General features: G+C 44.3%; 1 protein-coding gene across 8 annotated transcripts in view; it reads left to right on the top strand.

Moving 5' to 3' along the window:
* The window catches only part of LOC123508846 (transcriptional activator GLI3-like), a 65,111-nt gene that overhangs the window by 33,718 nt on the left and 9,961 nt on the right, over positions 1-21,432 (top strand). For 2 of the 8 annotated variants that reach the window (XM_045262803.1, XM_045262809.1), the window contains exons 2-8: positions 16,487-16,577; positions 17,422-17,592; positions 18,176-18,295; positions 19,000-19,029; positions 20,006-20,131; positions 20,777-20,903; positions 21,133-21,403. In XM_045262803.1, the coding sequence (XP_045118738.1) occupies positions 16,575-16,577; positions 17,422-17,592; positions 18,176-18,295; positions 19,000-19,029; positions 20,006-20,131; positions 20,777-20,903; positions 21,133-21,403 (848 nt within the window). In that variant the 5' untranslated portion in view covers positions 16,487-16,574. Of the gene's footprint in view, positions 1-2,289; positions 2,523-2,876; positions 3,005-3,826; positions 5,793-10,811; positions 13,308-16,486; positions 16,578-17,421; positions 17,593-18,175; positions 18,296-18,999; positions 19,030-20,005; positions 20,132-20,776; positions 20,904-21,132; positions 21,404-21,432 lie in introns of those variants that run through there. The other 6 variants (XM_045262805.1, XM_045262807.1, XM_045262808.1 and 3 more) reach the window with 6 other exon arrangements.

The raw sequence follows: 21,432 nt of genomic DNA, 5'->3' as shown, positions 1-21,432 counted from the left end.
GGTCATTATCCTTTACCTGTCCGTCACCTGGAGGTCAAAGGGTTAACTTTTATTTTCTATATTTGTTGGATTTGAGGATATTTGCTTCCGACGGAGATAAAACACAGTGAAAACAAAAACACTCTTATCTGGAGGAGACTAATAATAATGGTAATGAAAAAAAATAATGCTACTACTACTACTACTACTACTACTACTACTACTACTACTACTACTACTACTACTACTACCACAACAAAAAGTACAAAAATAAACAGAACAGCACACACCACAACTCAACCCATTCGCTCAAGTCAGGTCAAAGTAGGTCAGAACGGGTTAGAAATCGGTCATCTTCGTATCAATTCACCAGAGAGTAACCTTGACCCTGACCTTCACTACCTGACCTGTAAAAAGGGTCACCGAGGGCATAGTGGTGTGCAGAGGCGTTTTGACCTTCTCACCACCTGACCACAGTGACCTCGAGTGTTTGCTGGTGGAGGAGGAGGAGGAGGAGGAGGAGGAGGAAGACTAGGAGGAATATAAACAATGAGAGAAGGAGAACTATGGTAAGGAGGAAGACAAGGAGGAAGGTAAAGAAATGTGATAAAAAGGAGGAAGCAAATTATAAGGAAGAAGAATAAGAAAAATATAAATAACGAGAGAATAAGGAGAAGGAGAGTGTTTGACGGAGGAGGAGGAGGAGGAGGAGGAAACAAAGGAACAGGCGGTGCAGGATGGAGGAAGAAAAGGAAGAGGAAGGGAAGGGATGGAAGGAGAGAAGAGGGAAAGGAAGTAAGGAAGTGAAGAAAGAGAGAGAAAGAGAAGAGAAAAGGAAGGAAATTAAGAAGGGAAGATAGGGAAGGAAGGAAAGGGGAGAAGGAATGAAGAGTAATGAAGTGAAGAATGCGAGAGAAGGAAAGGAGGAGAATGAGGAAGTGAAGAAAGAGAGAGAGAGAGAGAGAGAGAGAGAGAGAGAGAGAGAGAAAAGGAAAGGAGATAAAGTAGGATGAGGAAAGACGAAGAGAGAAATGAAGGAGATAAAGGAGATAAGTACAAGCACATATTGAGAAAGAATAAAAGAAGGAGAAATAAATGAAAAGAAGAACTAAAAGAGTAACAGAGAGGAAAGAAATATGCGTAAATAGAGAGAGAAGGGAAAGGAGGAATAACGAAAAGATTAATTGAGGCAGAGAAAGACGAGAAGGAGTGGAAATAAACGAATAAGGAGGAGAAAACAAAGGAAGTGTTGATTGCGGATATGAAACAAGGAAAAAATGTAGCAAATATTCGTCTCAAGTAGAACGAATAGAACGAGGAATAGAAATATGAAACTAAACTCGAAATACAAATAGACGGAAAAAAATACATTATACTTTTGACCACAGACATTTATATCACTTACGATTTTGTGAATGAAAGGACGAATAGTTGTGAGTAAGGAGTGAATGAGAAGTAAATAAGAAAGAATGGATGAAAAGAGTGAATGGGAAGCAAAGTGATGAGTAAGTCAAATGTAATTAAAGGAGAATGCAGGAAAAGAATGAAAAGAAAAAGAACAATGGTTGCTTTGTGAGTTATGAGGCAGTGAAGGATGAAGGAGGAAAAGAGTAAGAGTGGTAAATTTAGAAAGGAGTAAATTTAGATAAGGATTTAGAAAAGGAGTGTCTCTACATTCCTGCCTCCAACCCTTTCCAGGTGTGCGGGGAGCAGGTGAAGCGGTCATCTCCTCCTCCTCCTCTTCCTCTTCCTCCTCCTCCTCCTGCTCTTTATTTATTCATCTCCTCGTATTCCTTTTCTTTCTTTCTCCTGTTCACTTGTCTCTTCTTTTTTCAGTATATGTGTGCAGCTCCTCCTTCTCCTTGCTTCTCTCTCTTCGTCATCCTTCCCCCTCCTCTTCTTTTGTTAGTTTATCATTCGCATGCTTTCCTCCTCCTCATCTTCACTTCACCCTCCTCCGTCTCTTTCCTACTCCTTATTACTATTCGCCATCTCTCCTTCCTTTGTTTATCTTTTAACGTGTGCTCATCCTCATTCCTTTTTATTCTCCTCATCTCTCTCTCTCTCTCTCTCTCTCTCTCTCTCTCTCTCTCTCTCTCTCTCTCTCTCTCTCTCTCTCTCTTCCAAGACGCAACAAGTGTAGTGTTTAGTTAACTGATGATGATGATGTTTCCTTCTGTAAATTTCCCTCTTGAACTAGTCTTCTCTTCATTCTTCGCTCCTCCTTCTTCACCCTCCTCCTCCTCCCCCTCCCTCCTGCTCCTCCTGGTACCCTCCCCGCGCCCCTGACCCCTCCTGACCTTGGTTGTCATTCAGTTGGCTGCGAGAAGTGAGAGTGGTCGGAGCTCTGGGCCCTCGCTCCACCCCGCCCACTTCAACGCATGAGAGAGAGTGAGAGGGAAGCAAACAAGACACGTTCCTGCTATTGGTGCGAGGGAGAGGCAACGAACTGACCAGTGTTGAGGATACTTAGTGGGGTCTCTTCCCTGGACCGAGGAGTGTTAAGCAGTGAGGTGTGTTTGGAAGGTGTAGTGGTGTTAAAGGTGTGTGTTGTGAATGATTGGTATGTGGTGTGAAGAAAGTGTTAAAGTGTGTTTTTATAGGGATGTGGAAGTTGTTTTAGGTGTTTTTCGTGTTGTCAGTGTTAAAAAATTATGTTTATTGATGATTTTATTAATGTTTGCTAAGTCTTTTTCTTTCCTTTTTTCCTGTTGTGATAAGAAACTGTGTGTACTGAAGTGTCCTTGCTGGGAGTGGACAAATTATTTAGATATTTTGTAACAAGAATGAAAAATAACCAGACTTACTAAGAGACTGTACGTAAATGAATCCACAGTGACGCAAGACTTAAGTGATCTATGTAGTGGAATATTTTTATAACGCTCGGAAAATTTTAGATGTCTCGCGGGAGGAGGAAAGAAAAGTGTAACGAGAACAGCAAAGGAGGCGACGACGCGGAGACGAAGCAGCGAGAGGAACACTTGGTACACTCTTCCTGTAACTGAAGAAGGAGTGTGTCATTGAGGTGTGTTGCGAGAGGAGTGAAATATGTGAGTGTGCGTCGCTGAGTCTGGTGTCAAGTTCACGTCTTGAGTTGCAAAGTGTTGGCTGAGTGGATGGATGGATTGCATGCCCGTCACCCAGCCCTTACCCTGACCTTGGCTTCCACCTCCTTCCCTCCTGCTCCACATCCTCTTCCTTCTCTTCCTTTTCGCTTCTCCGCCGCTGCAACACTTCGGCGTGGACTCAGCGGCGTTGAGTTGCGCTGACGGGGATAAGTAACGAAGATCGGTTGGTTGCGTTGTGTTGCGTTGTTGGTAGTGATGCAACATCCTGCTCTCCCTCTATGTCTCACCTCTCCCCCTCCTCTCACTCTCTCCCTCTCCCTTACGTATTATTATTTTGTCCTTCCTCCTTCTCCATTCCACTACTTCCTCAATTCTCTGTGTCGTAATGTACTGAGTCAGTTTTCTACATTTACGTAATCTTTTTTATCTTCCTTACTGGTAAATTTCTCCCTGGGTTTGTGTTTCGAGCGACGGGGAAAGTTTGAGTCCGTGTTATCGTGATGGGGAGCGACTGGGAAAAGGTGCAGCAGTGTTTGAATTCGTTTTTCTTAATTTTTGTCATCTTTTTCATCTTTTTCGTAATTTCTGAAGAGTACGGAATGCCGAGACAAGGAAAGTTTGTCGCGTTGTAGTCCTGAAACGGGAGGGGGAGGGAGGAGAAGGAAGGGGAGGATGGGGGAAGGAAGGGAAGGGGCGGGAAGAGAGGGGCGGAACAGGTTTGTAGTGTGGCCTTCACTGAATCCTGTCCTCGCTCTCGAAGCAAGGTCAGGCAGAGGTCAAAGACATAGAGCGTCACTGTGCCGCGCAGGACAGTAGGTGACCCACATCCTGGCGGGGGTCGCGGGGTCACGGTCACGGCCACGCGGAAGTGCTGTGGCCTTGACATTATTTCCCCGCTCACGTTTGTGCTTCTGTTAAACTCCGCGCATTAAAGGATTATGCGACGAACTTTCCAACTTTATAATATTTCCACCTCTAAAAACTTAGTCGTGTTATTAAGCCGAAAAAAAAGGAAATGCGTATATTTTTATGCATTCATTGTATTTAAAGTGAAGCATGTGTGGAGCAGGAGGCAGTGGCGGGGCGCTGAGGATCATACACAAACAGATACATAATGTCCTTCAAGTCCATATCGTCACCACCCTCCTCCCTCCTTTCCCCTCGCTCTCTCTCCCCTCACCCGCTTCTTGTTGCTTTTTTCCTGATGCGCGGGGCGGCGTGGGGATGAGAGGCCCGGCTGACGTGGTGCCCGGAGAGGCCTGTGGCGAGATATTGCGTCAGTGAACCCTGGCACCCCTGACGAGGCTCCCAAGGCCAAGGTAAGGGTGCCAGGCTGCTGCGAGGCGATGCAATTTAACTCCCATGACTTCCTCTCACCCCGCTGTCCCGCCTCACCTCCCCGCCTCACCTGGACGCCTCACCTGGCCAGCCTGAGAGTGAGCGGCCGGTGGTGAATGAATCCACGCGTTTCTGTTGCTTGAATTTGAACCCAAGTCGACCTCTGGCAGTTACTGAGTGCCAACAGGGAGGCGCGGAGGCTCTCAGGGACAATTGTTATGTATATTTCTGGTGAGTCTTGACGAAATAACCTGCCGGACGAGGTCGAGTGTCAGGAGGAACGAGCTGGCCGGATCACTGGAAGGAGGGGAAGGGTTTGTTGCTTATCCTGTGATAGAGTGACGTCACGGTAATGAAAACGCCGCGTCGTAGCCTCAGGTCGTGGTGGTGGTGGTGGTGGTAGAGGGGGCCTTGGGAGTCACGGGGAGGCGGTGTGTGATTCATTGAGGGAACAAAAGTATCCAGTAACACCTTGAGGGATTCACGAGGGGAGAAAAATGACAGCCGTGCCACACGTCAAATTCTGATCAATAGTGTTCGGTGGACCCAGCAGAGCGAGGTGAATGCCCTCCCTCCTCCCCGAGCCAAGGACGAGGCGGCATTCTAAAAAAAAAAATCGTAATAATGCACCGTGCTGGGAGATCATTAGGCGTCAAGTCACGTCTCAATAATATTATTAGAAGCACCACGGCCAGGCCATTCCCTGCTATCACTGTCCTTACTTCCCAACGTCTCACTCAGCGGCGTGTGGCAACCCACCCTTGCCAGAGGGACGACGCTTGGATTTTCAGTACTTAGCGATCACACACACAACCGCACACGAACACACACCCCTCGCCCCTCGCCCGCTGCCTCCACGCTAAGCCACTCTCATGCATGCCACTCCACACGCCGCCCGAACCTTGTACGTTGCCGAGATGGACACGGACACGCCGAGTGGCTGCGTTCCTTGACGTGCTGTGACTGAGGAACGCAGGAACACAGGACACGCGAGGCTGAGAGAGTTGCAGCAGCGAGACTTGAGCGAGTTTTGGACGCTGCAAGTTTGTTTTTTTTCTTTTTTCACTTTGACGGTGTTAGTGTGTGTTTGTGTCAGACTGCTGGGAGTGTTTGGATTCCCTTACGCGTGTGGAGCTCTGGAGCGACGCACGTGGCTTGAAAAGTAGTTAAGTGACGGTGTGGAGAAGAAATAATAACATGGTGTGATATACCAAGGAACAGGAAGGAAAAAAAGTGAGGGATATTACAACAGTTTGATTTAGTCTTGCTCAACGAGGAAAGACGAGCGAAGGTCACGCCAAGAGGAAGAGTGAGAGAGTGAGTGAGTGAGTGAGAGGACTGAGAGAGAGACAAGTCGCAGTGAAAGTGAAGGAGCTTGACGTCCTTATCGCTGGGAGTATTAGAGGCGTAAGTACTACATGATCCTGTGTGTGTGTGTGTGTGTGTGTGTGTGTGTGTGTGTGTGTAGGAAAGTGAAGTGCCTGTATTTTTAGCTCTAATATTGTACAGTACGTTCGCATTTTTTTTTTCTTTTTTGTATGTTTGAGAATTTGAGTTTCTACATTTTTCTTAGCAATCATTATACATTTTTCATAATTCTTAGTGTTGATGTTGAAATTCATCCACATTTTTGCTTGTCTTGACTACACAATGCATCATACTTCTTAATGCGAAAATGTAGTTAGTTATTATTCTTATTTATTTATTTTTTTTATCTACACTGTTCCTATTTCTCCACACAACTTCATCTCACATTCTTGAAACGTGCTGGTGAAAAAGATGCAAACTCAATACAGCCTCTATGTAAACTCTTTTATATAAACTCTAAACTCTTTATTACATCCATAAACACACATCAAATTCAACATCTGGACCCATACGAACCATACACAACCGTACATAGGAGCTGGAACCATGCATGTACCCACAATGCACTCTTACTTCACCATACCAAACTATCTAACTAACCTTTCCAAAAAAAAAAAAAAAACACTAAATTCAACATTTAAACCCATACAAACCATACACAACCATACATAGAAGCTGGAACCATACATATACCCACCATACATACATACACTCTTACCTCACCCATACCAAACTAACTGACCTTCCTACCTTCCCACCTTTCTACTCCCCCACCACCACCTGACCCACTCCCCTCACTCACTCACTCACTCAATAAGGTCAGATCAGGTCACGCTGCGCTCATGATTTAGTCTAAGGTCACGCCAGATGAGATCACGTCACGTATCGGCAAGTCAGGTTCCGCGGGGGGTCAAGAGTAGGTGTTAAGTAGGGTCAGGTCAGCAGTGTTGCCACGGGTGAGGTGCAAGATTAGCACTGCACTTGACATGGCAATCTCTTACATAAACAATTATTCACTGAACATTTCTTGGCAAGCAGATGATGTAGGCGTAGAGAGAGAGAGAGAGAGAGAGAGAGAGAGGTGATAGAAGAGAGACGGGGCATGGAGGACAGTGAAAGCAATAGGGAAGAGAGAGAGAGAGAGAGAAAAGTGAGAGGGCATGCAAAAATTAAGACATTAGTAAAGAGAGATAACAACAGAGATAAGAAAAAATAGGTGATAGAGAAGAGAGAAAGAGGGCATAGAGAATAGGGAAGAAAGATAAAATAAAGAGGTGGTGTAGGAGAGAATTTAAAGGTCTATGAAAAGCAATGAACGAGAAAGGGAAAGCTATAAAGGAAGAAAAGGAGCAGACTTAGTAGGAAATAAAAGGAAAGGAAGAAAGAGAAGAAGGAAGATAGGAAAAAAAAAAAACGGACGGAAGGCAGAGAGAAGAAGGATAAAGAATGATATAGAAGGAAAAAAAAGAGAGAGAGAGAAAAAAAGAAGGAAATGCAGAGAGAAAGAGAAAAAAAATAATAGCGAAACAGGAAACAGACAACACCGAAGAATTTTAAAAAGGAAACAACGAAAAATTAATGAAAATATAATACAACGTAGAAGAGAAGAAATGAAGAAGAAAAGAGAGGGAAATATTTACGAGACAAGAAAAATAATTTAGGAAGTGCAACACTCAGATGAACGAACGAGGAATAAATGAACAAGAATGAAGGAAAACAAATGTATTGAAAGCGAATAAGGAAATAGAAAAGAAAATTGCAAAAAAGGGAGACGAATAACTGTTGGGAAAGGGAAGTAAAAGGCTGAGTAGAGAGAGAGAGAGAGAGAGAGAGAGAGAGAAACAAGAGGGAAAATGAAGTGCAATGACCTTGGTTGCCTCAAAATTAGACAAACTGACTCGCGTGTTTCTCATATTCTTTGCTACACTGAGGGAAAGATTGAATATTTATGGATGTAGATTCTCTCTCTCTCTCTCTCTCTCTCTCTCTCTCTCTCTCTCTCTCTCTCTAAAAAGTAAAAACACACATGCACACAGGAGAGAGAGAGAGAGAGAGAGAGAGAGAGAGAGAGAGAGAGAGTTGTACCAGTGACTCAGTATTTGCTCGTTGGTGCTCTGCTGTGAGATATCAATGGGAAATAGGTTGCGGAAGGTCGTGGGGTGTCCGATGGTAGCAGTAATAGTAGTAGTAGTGGTAGTAGTAGTAGTAGTAGTAGTAGTAGTAGTAGTAGTAGTAGTAGTAGTAGTAGTAGTAGTAGTAGTAGTGTGATGCAGTGATACGTACAGAATTTTTGAGCATTTTTTTCTCTCTATTTTTCTTTCCTTTTTTTATTACGTGTTATGTTCGTATGTAAGATAAAACTGGTATTAAGTCGTTTTAGATAGTGATAGTAGTAGTAGTAGTACTAGTAGTAGTAGTAGTAGTAGTAGTAGTAGTAGTAGTAAAAGCAGTAGTAGTCATAGTAGTAGTAGTAGTAATAGTAGTAGAAGAAAAACTAAATCAAACTCACTAACTGCTATTCTCTTATCACTACTCCATAACACGAGTCACTGAAAACAACGTAATTGAAACGTAATGGCAATGTCACTCAGCGTTGTTATTATTACGAAGAGTCGCAGGGAGTAATGGCGGTGGAAGTGGTGGTGGTGGTAGAGACGGCGGCGGCGGTGGTGGTGGTGGTGGTGGTGGTGGTGGAGTGGATGCCAGGGTTCTAGGTGGTGTGATGTGGGGGTGGAGGGCGAGGTGGGGTGGAGGAATGGGAATAGTGGTTGTGAAGCGCGTGTACTAGTGGAGGAGGTGGAGGTGGTGGTGGTAGGTGTGGTGAGGGTGCCAGAGTGGTCGAGGTGGAGGGGTCACGGGGTAGAGAGCAGTGCCTGGTGTGCCAAGTCAGGTAGCCCTCTCCTCTAATCTTCCTGCTGGCTAATGACCCTGCAAAAGTGTCCTTGGATAGAAGAACCAAAGTCGCGCGCTACCTCCCTCCCTGCCTCCCTGTATCCCTCCCTGCCTCTCTCCTGCCTCTCAACTCAGCGCATCTCGGAAAAAAAAAGAAAAGAAATATTACTCTAGATAATAATAGTAATTGATAATTGAAACTAGTGACTCGTGTTTGAAGTAAGGTATGGTTGTGGTTCCATCTGTATTAAGATTTGTAAAGGCGGTCATTGAAATATTGATGAGATGCTATTAAAAGCGTTTAATTGAATGTATACATGCAAATGAAACAACACTGAATCAAAGGGAGGAATATTTGAGGAAATTGTAAAGCCGTGTTCACGAATAGAAGAAAGAATGAAGGATTATGAGAGAATGATGCAACAGATGGTGATATTGATAATGAACAGCCACAGCCAATGTTTTCCCGGGCGTGAGAATGATTGATATTTTCCACTCAACATTGAAATTTAACTCGCCTTGGAATAGAAATAGAAGTGATAGGTAACGAAATGACAGTCTTATAAACTAAAGCGAATGTTCCCACGCCTTTATGAGTTTAATATTATTACGTGATAATATATCTCATAGTGTTATTGATATCTATGTTAATTTTACCACCACCATTTCAAATATAAGAATCACAAGAATGAGACGGTAAAATAACACACACACACACACACACACACATTATTATTATTATTATTATTATTATTATTGATTATTAATTGTAACACAGATACACACAGAGAACACGAATGATTATCAGGGAACGTCTCCGTGCTTACACAAATAATACTTCACCAAGCATTTACTGATATGCTGCTGATACGTGACTCTTCCCGCCAGTAAAAAAAAAAGGACTATCTGACGTTTACCTTTCCTTTAAGTACAGAACACCTGAACCTCACCAAACTGTACACTCTTTCCTCATCATTATCTTTTCATGAGACGGCAACTTCCAGAGAGAGAGAGAGAGAGAGAGAGAGAGAGAGAACTTAAACAGAAACAAAAAGCCAAATTTAAGTACCGGTGTATATAAGTGTATAAGTGCATAAATAAGTGTACTGCACCACACTTTCACAACAACACAAGGCTCATGAGACGTGTTTATGCTCCATCGTAAACCACCGCCACTTAGAGGAGCATTCCACGTAAGGAGGTGCCATTGAACCCACCACGTGCCGGGCGCAGTGGGGGGTGAGGGTGGAGCGGAGGTTGCTACGGGAGGTGGAAGAGGTGGGGGGAGACTAAGCCGGGTGGATCGTGAATGGGGGGTGGAAGGCACGTGGAGGCCAGGTAAGGGTGGGATGTGTGGCACTGTGGAAAGGGAGGTGGATTACAGGTACAAATGGATGGGCAGTGATGGGAGGTGGAAGTTATGGGGTTAATAATGGTTAAGTACTGATGGGAGGTGGAAGTTCTGGGGTTATTAATGGTTAAATAGTGGAAGTTATGGAGTTACTAATGGATGGGTAACGATGGGAGGTGGACGAGATGAAGGGATTATGCATGGATAGTGATGGGAAGTGGAAGAGACAGGGAACTAATGGTTGGTAGTGATGGGAGGTGGAAGAAGTGGATTTGTGGAGTTTTTCGTCTGGTGTTTGAAATGTTGTGTTCCGAGTTATTTTTGTTTGAAGTGATCGATTGTGACACGTTGTAAAGCGGTGAAGTGAAGAGATGCTAAGGTTCATTTAGTGAGTCATTTCACTGTGCTCTGCTCCTTTATTGACTCTGTTGTTTGTTCTATTCTTGGCTCTGATGCACGGTGTTTGTGAGGCGACTAATTTTACAGTTACATTTTTTCTTTCAATTTTTTTCACTCCTTGAGGAAAATCATGCACGGAAGACATTTAGTGCTGATCAAGTAAACATTTTTTCCCCTTTTTTCCTCTCACACTCAAGAACGATTACGAGTCAAAGATAAATTACATAAAATCTCCACACGAGGATCTTCAACGTAACTCCTTCAGTACTGGGACGCATTTTTACCTCGAGTTTTAGGTATGATTAGATTACTTTTAATTATATTAGGAAAGGTCTTCACTGTTTTAATCCCCACAAACATTTCTAAAGGTGTATAAAATCACCATATAGTAAGCAGAGTGACTGAAAACGCGTCATGGCACTGAAGGATCGAGTTAGTAATGAACTTTGACATGCACAGTTCAGTTAGTCTCTGTTACTCTTTATTCTTCACCTTGAGCTCATCCGTCATTCTGGTCTGATCATGGTAACGTCCTCTTCTCCGGGTCGGATTCCACATATGTCGTGGCGCAGCAGGTGTGTTGGTGTTAGCTTCACACCTGTGCGCGTGAGGGGGGGACAGGGAGGGAGAGGGATACATACTCACACACATCCGACTTCATTCCGTAACATCGGGAAGCCGGCAAGTGGTTTTCCGTTCGTGTATTAATGGAATTATACTGACACCTACAAATATATTGAAGGCAACTGTATTAATTTACTTCATGATCTAGTTTTAAGTTATTTGGGTTGATAATTGCGTTAGGACAAAGACACACACCCCTTCCCTCCATCCCCCGGCGCTCCCTCATCCTTCATCACACCTATTCCATGTTAATTAGTAGTATAAACAGGTGTTGTGTGTCCTCTGCTGTGTGGAAGGGCAAGGTGTAGCTGAGTGCATGAGTACAGTACAGTTGCCTTTGTTTCGCATCATCCTCCCCCTTCCTCCCCGTCACCTGTCTCTTTGTTTTTTTGTTTTTGTTTTTTATCTACCTGTCTGTTCTTGCTTTTTTCTGTCTGCTGTATCTCCCTGTTTCTCTGCCTCGCTTCCCCTTGTTGTCTGTGTTCTTCATTGGCAACACGGCGGGGTTTCTGAGGGAAGGGAAGGACAGAGGGCAGAGTGATGGGGACACGTTGCAGCGGTGGTACAGAAGTGACGAGTCTCCACCACTGATAACACACAAGGATAAGAACTTCACTAGGGAAAAAATATCTCAGTTAAGCAAAAAAATCCCGGACAAGGATGATAAGGAATGAGAGAGAAGAGAGAATAGATCGCAAGGGAACGACCGAGTACTGGATACCGACCGTGCACCGTAGTTAGGGTTACGTTAGGTTAGGTTAGGCTAGATGAGGACGACGGTGATAACGCTGAAGAATAATACCACGATACGGAATAACATTGACGAACCTTTCCTTTCCCTCTCTCCCTCCCTCCCGCCCCCTTCCTACCTATCGCAGTGAGGGTGTTATGATGCGTGTCAGGAGGCCACGGTCAGGGTGACGGGCCTTCCTTAGTCTACAGCGTCACGTGAGGGAGGTGGCACGCTCCGTCCTTCCGTCCGTCACACCACACTAACTTAACCCACACAAAGTAAAGGAGCTTAAGGAATTTAGCTGCCTCACCACCTCCCGTCTTGAGCCTCGTGGCGGTGCAGTGTGTCCCAGCCTCGCCCTCCTCCCCTGTGTATATTCTAAGCAAGTTCCTGGCACGCTGGCCTTCTCCGCCGAAGCCAGTGCCGGTGCCGAGCGTTGGGAGACACTGGCACTCTCAGGTCATTCACCCAGTGGCACCCTCGTCTGGTTTTCAAGGTCTCTCGGCGGACCAGGTGACGCATTAGGCACCGTTCGCTTGTGTAATCCTTCGTACGTTCCATAATGTTTCGCTCTCTCGCTTTGCTTCTCCGTGGGTGAGTGTGTTTGTGTGTGTGTCGCCAGAGTGCAGGTTTGTGTCCACGGCCTGCCAGTGTATTGGGGTGTATTCGGGGTGTCCTTGAGGGGAATATGTTGTGTGTAGTAGTGGTAAACAATATGCTGCTTTGTATGTAAGGAAGGAACAGAGAGAGAGAGAGGGAGGGAGAGGGAGAGGGAGAGGGAATGTGTGTGCACGGTTTGATGTGTACGTACTTAAGTTCCACGTACACATACTTACATAGAGTGGGTAGTGACTTCATTCTCTTGTCCCTTACTAATGTGTTTCGTGTCCTTACTTGCGTGTGTGTGTGTGTGTGTGTGTGTGTGTGTGTGGGAAGCCCTATGTAACTTCAAACTCTTATTTACATGCTGTGAGTGTGTTGACTAATGGGCTTAAATGCTAAATATAAAGCTACATAAACACGCTTCCCTTACTACGTGAACGCGAAGGGAATGTTATCTAACACTGAAAATGGACAGAGAGAAAAAGAAATGTTGAACCACTGCCGTGCATAAAGTGAATGAAAGAAATAAAAAATACATATTCATTTAAATTCTGGAAGTGTCTACATTTATATTGCCTCACACAGAGAAGAGAGAGAGAGAGAGAGAAAAAAAAAACACGAGGTAATATGAAATGAAACGTGACACTACACGAAACAAAACTGAACCCAAACAAAAGACGAAAGATAAGAAAACAAAAGAAACGAAAAGAAAAAGAAGCAAGGTGCAGGTAGTTGCTTCGCACGTAGTTATTTTCAGGGAAGTGGGAGAAGCAAGAATAAAACAAGAGTAAAGAAAAGAAACAGAAGCGAAACCCACCCACGGAAACAATTAAATGCGTCTTATCCACGTGAGCCTCGTGGTATTTGATGGGTTCGTGTTGTTACCTGTGGACTCAACTTTACCTGTCCGTCAGCAGGGAACGTAATGGGCAGCTGACACACCCAACCCACGGTAAAGGTCATTGACTTCAGCTAACCCCTGCTTCCCACCCACCCCCTCCTCACACACACACACACACACACACACACACACACACACACACACACACACTCACTTCACTTATGTATTATTTTTCTTGTATCTTTTCACCTTTTTCTAACCTAATCTCTCTCTCTCTCTCTCTCTCTCTCTCTCTCTCTCTCTCTCTCTCTCTCTCTCTCTCTCTCTCTCTCTCTCTCTCTCTCTCTCTCTCTCTCTCTCTCTCTCTCTCTCTCTCTCTCTCTCTCTCTCTCTCTCTCTCTCTCTCTCTCTCTCTCTCTCTCTCTCTCAGTATAGTTTCCATCTCTATCGATTTATGTACGTTTCTTTGTCTCTGTCACTGCCGGAAAGAGAAAGAGAGAAACGGTTACCTGTGTGTGTGTGTGTGTGTGTGTGTGTGTGTGTGTGTGTGTGTGTGTGTGAGGCATGTGGAGCTTTGCGTGTTTGGGAATGCCTCCAGAATTACCGGGTAAATATTATTAGTGAGGAAAAGTTGAGGTGCATTGAACTTGGGCAGGACAGGTGAAGGTAAATGAATGTTGCGGAATACCTGGCGACGTCATGCCAGAGAGAGAGAGAGAGAGAGAGAGAGAGAGAGAGAGAGAGAGAGGAGGAGGGAGCTGCAATACACGAAACGAAAATAAGAAAGAGGAATGTTCTGGGTATTAAAAAAAAAAAAAAAGGAAGAAAGAAAGAGATAAGAGAAAAATAAAATTGACAGTAACGGGGGTGGGGGGGAGGGAAGTGTGGTAGAAAAATAGGGTGTTGGAAACCATGCAAGGGTGTTGGACAAGGGGAAGGGTAAGTCAGGGTACACTTCTAGAATAAAGCGTTGCGTAAGTGCACCTCAGAAAAAAAAAAAACAGAGAGAAAGAGAGAAAAGAACGAAAAGATACGGAACTCTGCACGAAACTCTCTGAAACGTCATCGTTCGTAAATAGAATCGATGTTACTGACTCAACCAAAAAAATAAATAAAGAAAAAAAATACTTGAAAAAAATATGAGGAAGGAGAAAAATAGTTAGTGAAAATAAATACAAGTTTTCAGGACTGCTTTCTTTATTGATTGCCACAGCACTGGAGGGGAGGGGGAGAGGGAGAGGGGAAGGGGAAAGGAAGGGGATAAAGGGAGGAGGGAGAGGAAGAGAGGGAGGGAAAGGAAGAGTGGGAGGGGAGAGCGACGAAGGGTCAAATACCTCGCTTAGACTCAAGTTGGCAAGTTAAAACGTCCTTGAGATTGTTATGAGAGAGAGAGAGAGAGAGAGAGAGAGAGAGAGAGAGAGAGAGAGAGAGAGAGAGAGAAAGATGGCAATGAACTTGGTACTAATAGTATAGCTAGCTTGTGTGTGTGTGTGTGTGTGTGAGAGAGAGAGAGAGAGAGAGAGAGAGAGAGAGGGGAAAGGCTGACACTGAACTTGGTAGAAACTGTACACACAGACACACAGACACACACACCTGTGCGTGGGTTACACCGATGTTGTACATGTGTGTTTGTAGGTCACGGAAAAGGGGAGGAGGAAACACACACACACACACACACACACACACACACACACACACACACACACACACACAGAGAGAGAGAGAGAGAGAGAGAGAGAGAGAGTATAAATTATGGTGTTGGTACAGGAAAGTTACGGCGCAATTTCAGAGAGAGAGAGAGAGAGAGAGAGAGAGAGAGAGAGGAAAAGAAAAAAAAAGAAACACAAGTACGGATTTAGACTCGTGGAACAGCTGCATAGAGAAAAATAAAGAGGGAACGAATGGAGGAATTAGCAAGAGGAGGAGGAAGAAGAGGAGGAAGAGGAGAAAAAAGAGGACAATCATCACAGGTGTTTGAGTCGTTGATTTAAGAGTTAGGGTACACCTGAAGGGAGAGAGGGCATAGCACGGGGCCAGGTTGTTCACCCCTGATTGTGTGTGTGTGTGTGTGTGTGTGTGTGTGTGTGTGTGTGTGTGTGTGTGTGTGAATGGTAAGATAAAGTGCACCAAGATTATGTTCTAGATGACTTTTGTGTGTGTGTGTGTGTGTGTGTGTGTGTGTGTGTGTGTGTGTGTGTGTGTGTGTGTGTGTCAGTAGTGTTATTTCACCAGTTGATGTTTTTATTTTTTATCTTTTTTTCATTGTTCTTGTTATTTTTATTGTTTTCCTTCCTGAGTTGTGTTGGGTCTTTAATTAATTCGTCCTGTGTTTGTCATTGTGTTTGTTTGGTTAGCCTTTCGTAACTGTGTGTGTGTGTGTGTGTGTGTGTGTGTGTGTGTGTGTGTGTGTGTGTGTGTGTGTGTGTGTGTGCGCTATTTGTTTGCCTTTTCTTTCCTAGTTTTCTCTCTCTTTTTCTCATGTATGTATTACCTTCCTTCTTTTCATTTTTTCATTTTTATCTTTCTATTCTCTTCGTTTTTTATAGTTTTTTTTTCATTATTCTATCTACTTATTACGTATCTATTTCTTTCTTTTCCTTTATCAATCAATCTATGTCCTTTTGTCTATCTATTTTTCTTGTTTATCTATCTATTCATCAATCTATCTATTCATCAATCTTTCATGGTCTCAACACGTATGTATCAATCAATCTTTATCTTTTTGTCTATCCATTTGTACTATCTATCTATCTATCTACCTACCTATCTAGTCTATCAATTTTTCTTATCTCTCTATCTGTCTATCCATCAATATCTATCCATCAATCTTTCATGCTCTCTTCTTTCTCCAAATCAGTCCCGTCCTTTAATATTTTCACGGTTTTCCTTCAATGACACGTGCATCGGAATGTTGCTCCTCTCCCCCCATACTCCCACCTTAATGATTAGTTCTAATGATGACTGCTATATTCCCCTCACCTGTCCTCATCAACACCTGCGCGGCCCCACGTAACTCATGACTCACTGAATTGCCCAGACCTGTGCACTCAGCTAAATCGTTTGTGATACTTAATTTTTATCTTTCTTTTTTTTTATGTCCCTTTTTTCATATTCGTACTCCCGGTGATGATATAGTGTTGAGAGTTTGAGTTCTGCGTACTTGTTGTTATTTGTAGTAGTAGTAGTAGTAGTAGGAGGAGGAGGAGGAGGAGGAATATCACCTTTATTACTACCATTACTATCATGTTTAATGTTTTTTTATGCTAATGTTATTTCTCTCTCTTTCTCAGACTGCCAGAATTTTGAGGCCGCGAGGAGACAGCTGCCCGCCTTGCTGCACCTCGTCATGTGTTATTGCTCCCGCTGAGTCGCCTACAGATGGTGAGTGAATGGCCTTATCGGAGTGAATGCCTTGGGTAGTGAAAAGAGTCCTCAATCCCTTCACTTTCTACTCTAAACACTGTCCTTAATGGATCTTGAGAGTGATGAGTTATGATTTTCTCGCCATTATTTGAGTGAGTTTTGCTAAATGTGGATAAAAGTAAAGGCTGGTGTTGTCTCTTATCTCTCATCTTGCTTAATGGGTGTTGAAGTGGCGGGGTTCGTGTTTAATACATAATTGCATTTCATTACTTTCTTGTTGGTGTGTTTTTGCATTATGTATTATGGGGGTTCTCGTCTGCCTTTTTGTCAGCTTGTGTTTGTGCCAAGATTTATTGCTGTTGTGATTCTCCTTGCACGATTTTGTGCACCCTTTGTATTAGTGTGGAGGAGCAGGAATGTTGTCAGACCTTTTTGTTCCTTGCACTTCTTCCCTCACTCCCTTTGCTACACTCCTACACTCCCTCCGTTCCTTCACCCATGCCTAGTTCCCACTCCTTCCCTCCTACACTTCCCTCACTTCCCTCTTCTGTTCCCACCCTTCCACACCTATCATTAGACTCCCTCTTTCCTTCCTACCCACTCCTTACACTGTTAATTCCCCTCCTTTACCCTCTCCTTTCTTCCCCCTTCCATCTACACATCCATTCCTTCATCAGTCGTACCCCTTTTGTCAGTCGTGCTATTCTCTCTCTATATATATCTCCCTTTTGTAGTCTATTTCAATGCCCCTATGCCCTTGAAGTCTTTGGGGCTTGCCACATTAACCTCTTATCTCCCTTTTTACTCTCCCTTCTGACTCCCATCTCATTCTTATCTCCTCTTCCCCTTTCCCTCTCCACAGCCAGCCAAAATGGGTGAGGAGTGGGACATTGACTCAATCAAGGAGGAGGACTGGGAGGAAAGGGCCGTGTACCTGGTTCCTGACACACCCACTGAGGAGACCTGCCCTAACCATGCCACGCTCTCCCTCCCACGCAACCTCGTCCTCAAAGCCTCCGGAACCATTTCAGATGTGAGTTGTTGCGTGTTTTGTTTGTGGTTTCTGTTATGGCGGGAGTCTCTTTTGTAGTATTTGGTGGTTTTATCCCTTTCATTATTGGGACGCTTTTTTTCTACCTTGGGTTTTGGGTACGATTACACGATTTTATTTACATTAGGAAGGGTCAGTGGAGGTCAGGAGATTAATAGCCAGAATCTTCTCTATTTTTAATCCCTACATAAGTTTCTGAAGCTGTATAACGTCACCAAATAGTTAGCAGAATTAAGTCTTTTTTTCCCTTGAGTTTTGGATATGATTAAACGATTTTATTTACATTAGGAAGGGTCAGTGGAGGTCAGGAGATTAATAGCCAGAATCTTCACTATTTTTAATCTCCCAACATAAGTTTCCGAAGCTGTATAACGTCACCAAATAGTAAGCAGAATTAAGGAGTTAGTTAAGTTGATGTATAGTCTCTCTCACCCCTCCCAACCTTACCTTTTCTCAATATTATGTCTACCGTCCCTCGCTACTGCTACACGCACGGCATTGCATATCAACACGGTACTCTGAAACGCAGGAGAGTCACGCCCCATGTCTCGTCTCTCCCTCACAGGTCATGGGCATCTGGAGCACTGACTACATCCCCAGGGGCACACGATTCGGGCCTCTGGTGGGCAAACGCTACGCCAAGGATGAGGTTCCCAAGACGGCCAACAGGAAATACTTCTGGCGGGTGAGTGTCCCTAAAATCCCGGGTGCTTGGGGGTGGTTCTCTGGGTTCTTTCAGGGTATCAGGGTCCCGTGGGGTTCTTCTGGGGTACTGCCTGGGTGCGTGAAGGCCGATCATGACTGGGTATCCATCCTGGGTGCGTTGGCGAGCTGGGTATTGTCTTGCATTCATAAAAGGCATCCAGCTGGTGATTTATATAATGCTCGTGGGTGTGGGTTGCATAAAGATTCGATACTCTGTCATCCCTACGTGTCCCTCACATACCCACACACCCATATACCCACATACCGCCCTGGAAACACCGACACTACAGCTTACTTTATATTCAAGGGTTGTCACTAAACTTTTTTCCTTCAAGTTGCAATGTACATTCACTCACGCGTTTTTTTTTTTTTTTTTTTTTATATAAAGCTTAGTCTTTTCATACAAGAATCGATGCGGCTTAGTAATAATGGGTTTAATTTTAGTGTTATTTGCTTGGAGAGAGTGCTTTGTAGTGATGGTGGTGGTAGTAGTGGTGGTGGTGGTGTTGGTGGTGGTGGAATGCTACAGTAAGTGTGTATCTATAGTTGTGGTGGTGGTGGAGTAGAACAACACACCTGGTCTCCGGCAGCACCTGTAATTACCTTCACACATAACATAAGCATAAGGACACACCGGCTTAAGCCTTTGTGGTGACTGGTTTCCGTCTCTCTTATTTCCTTTAGGTGGATCTGGGCCTGGGAAAGCGAGTGGAGGTAATGAATATGGAAGGTTTTATTGCTGTAACCTTGCATGCACTCTGTCTCTTACCCATTCTTCTGTCTCCTGTCTTTTTTTTCACTCTTGCCTCATCCCTTCGTCGTCTCCGTGCAGTTCATATTAACCTCACTTCTATAACATTGCTTTATTGACATCGCTTCATCTCTCATATCATTGCAACTCCAGATAACAAGTTAGAGATGTGGTACTGTATGTGTCCTTTTAAGCTTCCCTTCTTACACATGTTCTTCCCTTCATCTTTCCCTTATAGAAACAACAAAACCCGTCCGTTGTAGTAATTTGTTGCTTTAATATTGAACTAACTACTTTTGTAATGTATGGGTGTGTGTATTTGGCTGTCTGGCTGGCTCCCATACCCTCCCATACCCATGAAAGTTAGCTTTATTGCATTCCCTTCTAATATGCACCCTTTTGCGCCTCACCTCAGCTTAGTTCCCCCTCAAAGCTTCAAAACAGTAAGCTTATTAACCCTTGTAATCTCTTATCTATGTGTGTGTGTGTGTGTGTGTGTGTGTGTGTGTGTGTGTGTGTGTGTGTGTGTGTGTGTGTGTGTGTGTGTAAGTCTCGCAATGTCCAGTTTGATATTGTTCGTCCTTGATCCCTTCCTGGTTTTGTATTTTTAGACAAGTTCTTGTGAGTGTGAAATTTAAGCCCTCCTTCATCATCCATTTCTCCTCCTCCTCTTCCTCCTCCTCCTCCTCCTTCCTTCTCCTACTTATCCTCATACCTTCTTATCTATTGCCCCTCCTTTCTGCCCTTCCCTTTCCTCACCTCCTCATCTCTCTCTTAACCTCCTTTTCATTCTCATTTTCCTCGTTCAACCCTATCCTGTTACCTCTTCCCACTCTATCAGCCCATTCCCCGTCTTTACTCTCCTCCTCACCTTCCCCTCACCACTCAATACCGTAACGCAATACTCTAATACCACTCCTCCTTCTTCGCCTCCTTCAGGTATACCGCGGAGACGAGCTCTACTATTACATCGACGGTTATGACACCAGCAGAGCCAACTGGATGCGTTATGTGAACCCCGCCTACAGTTCAGACTCCCAGAACCTCATTGCCTGCCAGTACAAGGTGAGGCTGCAGGGTGAGGTGGTGTGGTGTGCTGGTTTTTTTTTTTTTTTTTTTTTTTTTTTTTTGCGGGGGTTGTATTAGTGGGAGTGAAATGTGGGTTTTGTTTGTGGTTGTGTAGGTTGTTGTTGTTGTTCTTTGTCTTCTTTTCATGTCTCAAGTTTTTTTTTTTTTTCTTTTAGTGAAAGGTTCATAGAAATAGGGAAAATGTTAGTAATGTTTATTATTTTTCTATTTATTTATTTATATATTTATTTGTTTATTTATGGCACGGTAAGAATGGCACAGGAAAAAAAATGGCACAGGTTAAAATAGCACAGGTAAAAATGGCACAAGTGAAAAATATAGGAAAAATTGGCACAAGGAAAAGACAGTCTGAAAAAATGCAATGTACACGTTATCTGTTGAGCGTCACCTGAGCAAAGTAAATATCAAACCATCAATTCTAATCAGGTGACAGTCGACTCCTGGTTTGATAGTCATTGGCTCCGTTGTCTGTGGTTATAACTGATTCATTTGTTCGGGAACGTTGAACTTTTAAATTTGGAACACACAATTAGTCATGAAGAAGAGAGAGAGAGTTTGGTGTGTTTGTGTTGCGTGTCCCTCGTAGTGCTGAACTAACGTGGCTTTCTCTTCACTCCTCAGTCCAACATTTACTTCTACACCATCAAGCCGATTCTGCCCAACCAAGAGCTGCTGGTGTGGTACTGCAAGGAGTTCGCCACCAGACTCAACTACCCGCTCACCGGCGAACAGATGCTGCTCAAGATCCGTGAGTGTTGGCGAGGTGCTGGCGGCGGTGTTGTTGGTGTATATATGGTGCAAATACTCAGCGTTCTTCCGCATTTACGTATAAGGAATACAAGATGTTCTGTGTCAATGTTTAACCGTAGCGTAGGTGAATGTCTTTTGTCTCCGTCACCTTTGAAGTGAACACGAGACAAAAGGTGTGAGTCGTTGCCCCGAGGCTGACCATCCCCCCTCTCTCCCGCCCCCCCCAGGCCAGCAGGTGAGCGAGGTGGAGGTGAAGGACGAGCCGGAGGAGTCAGTGGCCAAGGCTTCTACCACCACCGCCACCACCACGTCCCCAGCACGCTCCGCCTCTGCCGCGTCCCCCACCACGTTCGAGACGCGCCACGGCCAGCTAACCCCCACGGAGGGCTCGGTGCGCTCAGACGAAGGTTATGACAGCAACGGCTACCACCAGGACTTCAACCTGCCCGAGGACTCTTCGGATTCCGAGGGGGACAACAACTACGTGCTGGACTTCAGGTGAGTGTGAGGCGCCGCTGGTGCCGGGA

The sequence above is a fragment of the Portunus trituberculatus genome, chromosome 25, assembly GCF_017591435.1.
Source record: "Portunus trituberculatus isolate SZX2019 chromosome 25, ASM1759143v1, whole genome shotgun sequence".
Classification (NCBI taxonomy): Eukaryota; Metazoa; Arthropoda; class Malacostraca; order Decapoda; family Portunidae; genus Portunus; species Portunus trituberculatus.
The sequence above is the reverse complement of the archived record's forward strand: the minus strand, read 5'-3'. Positions and strand labels throughout refer to the sequence as shown.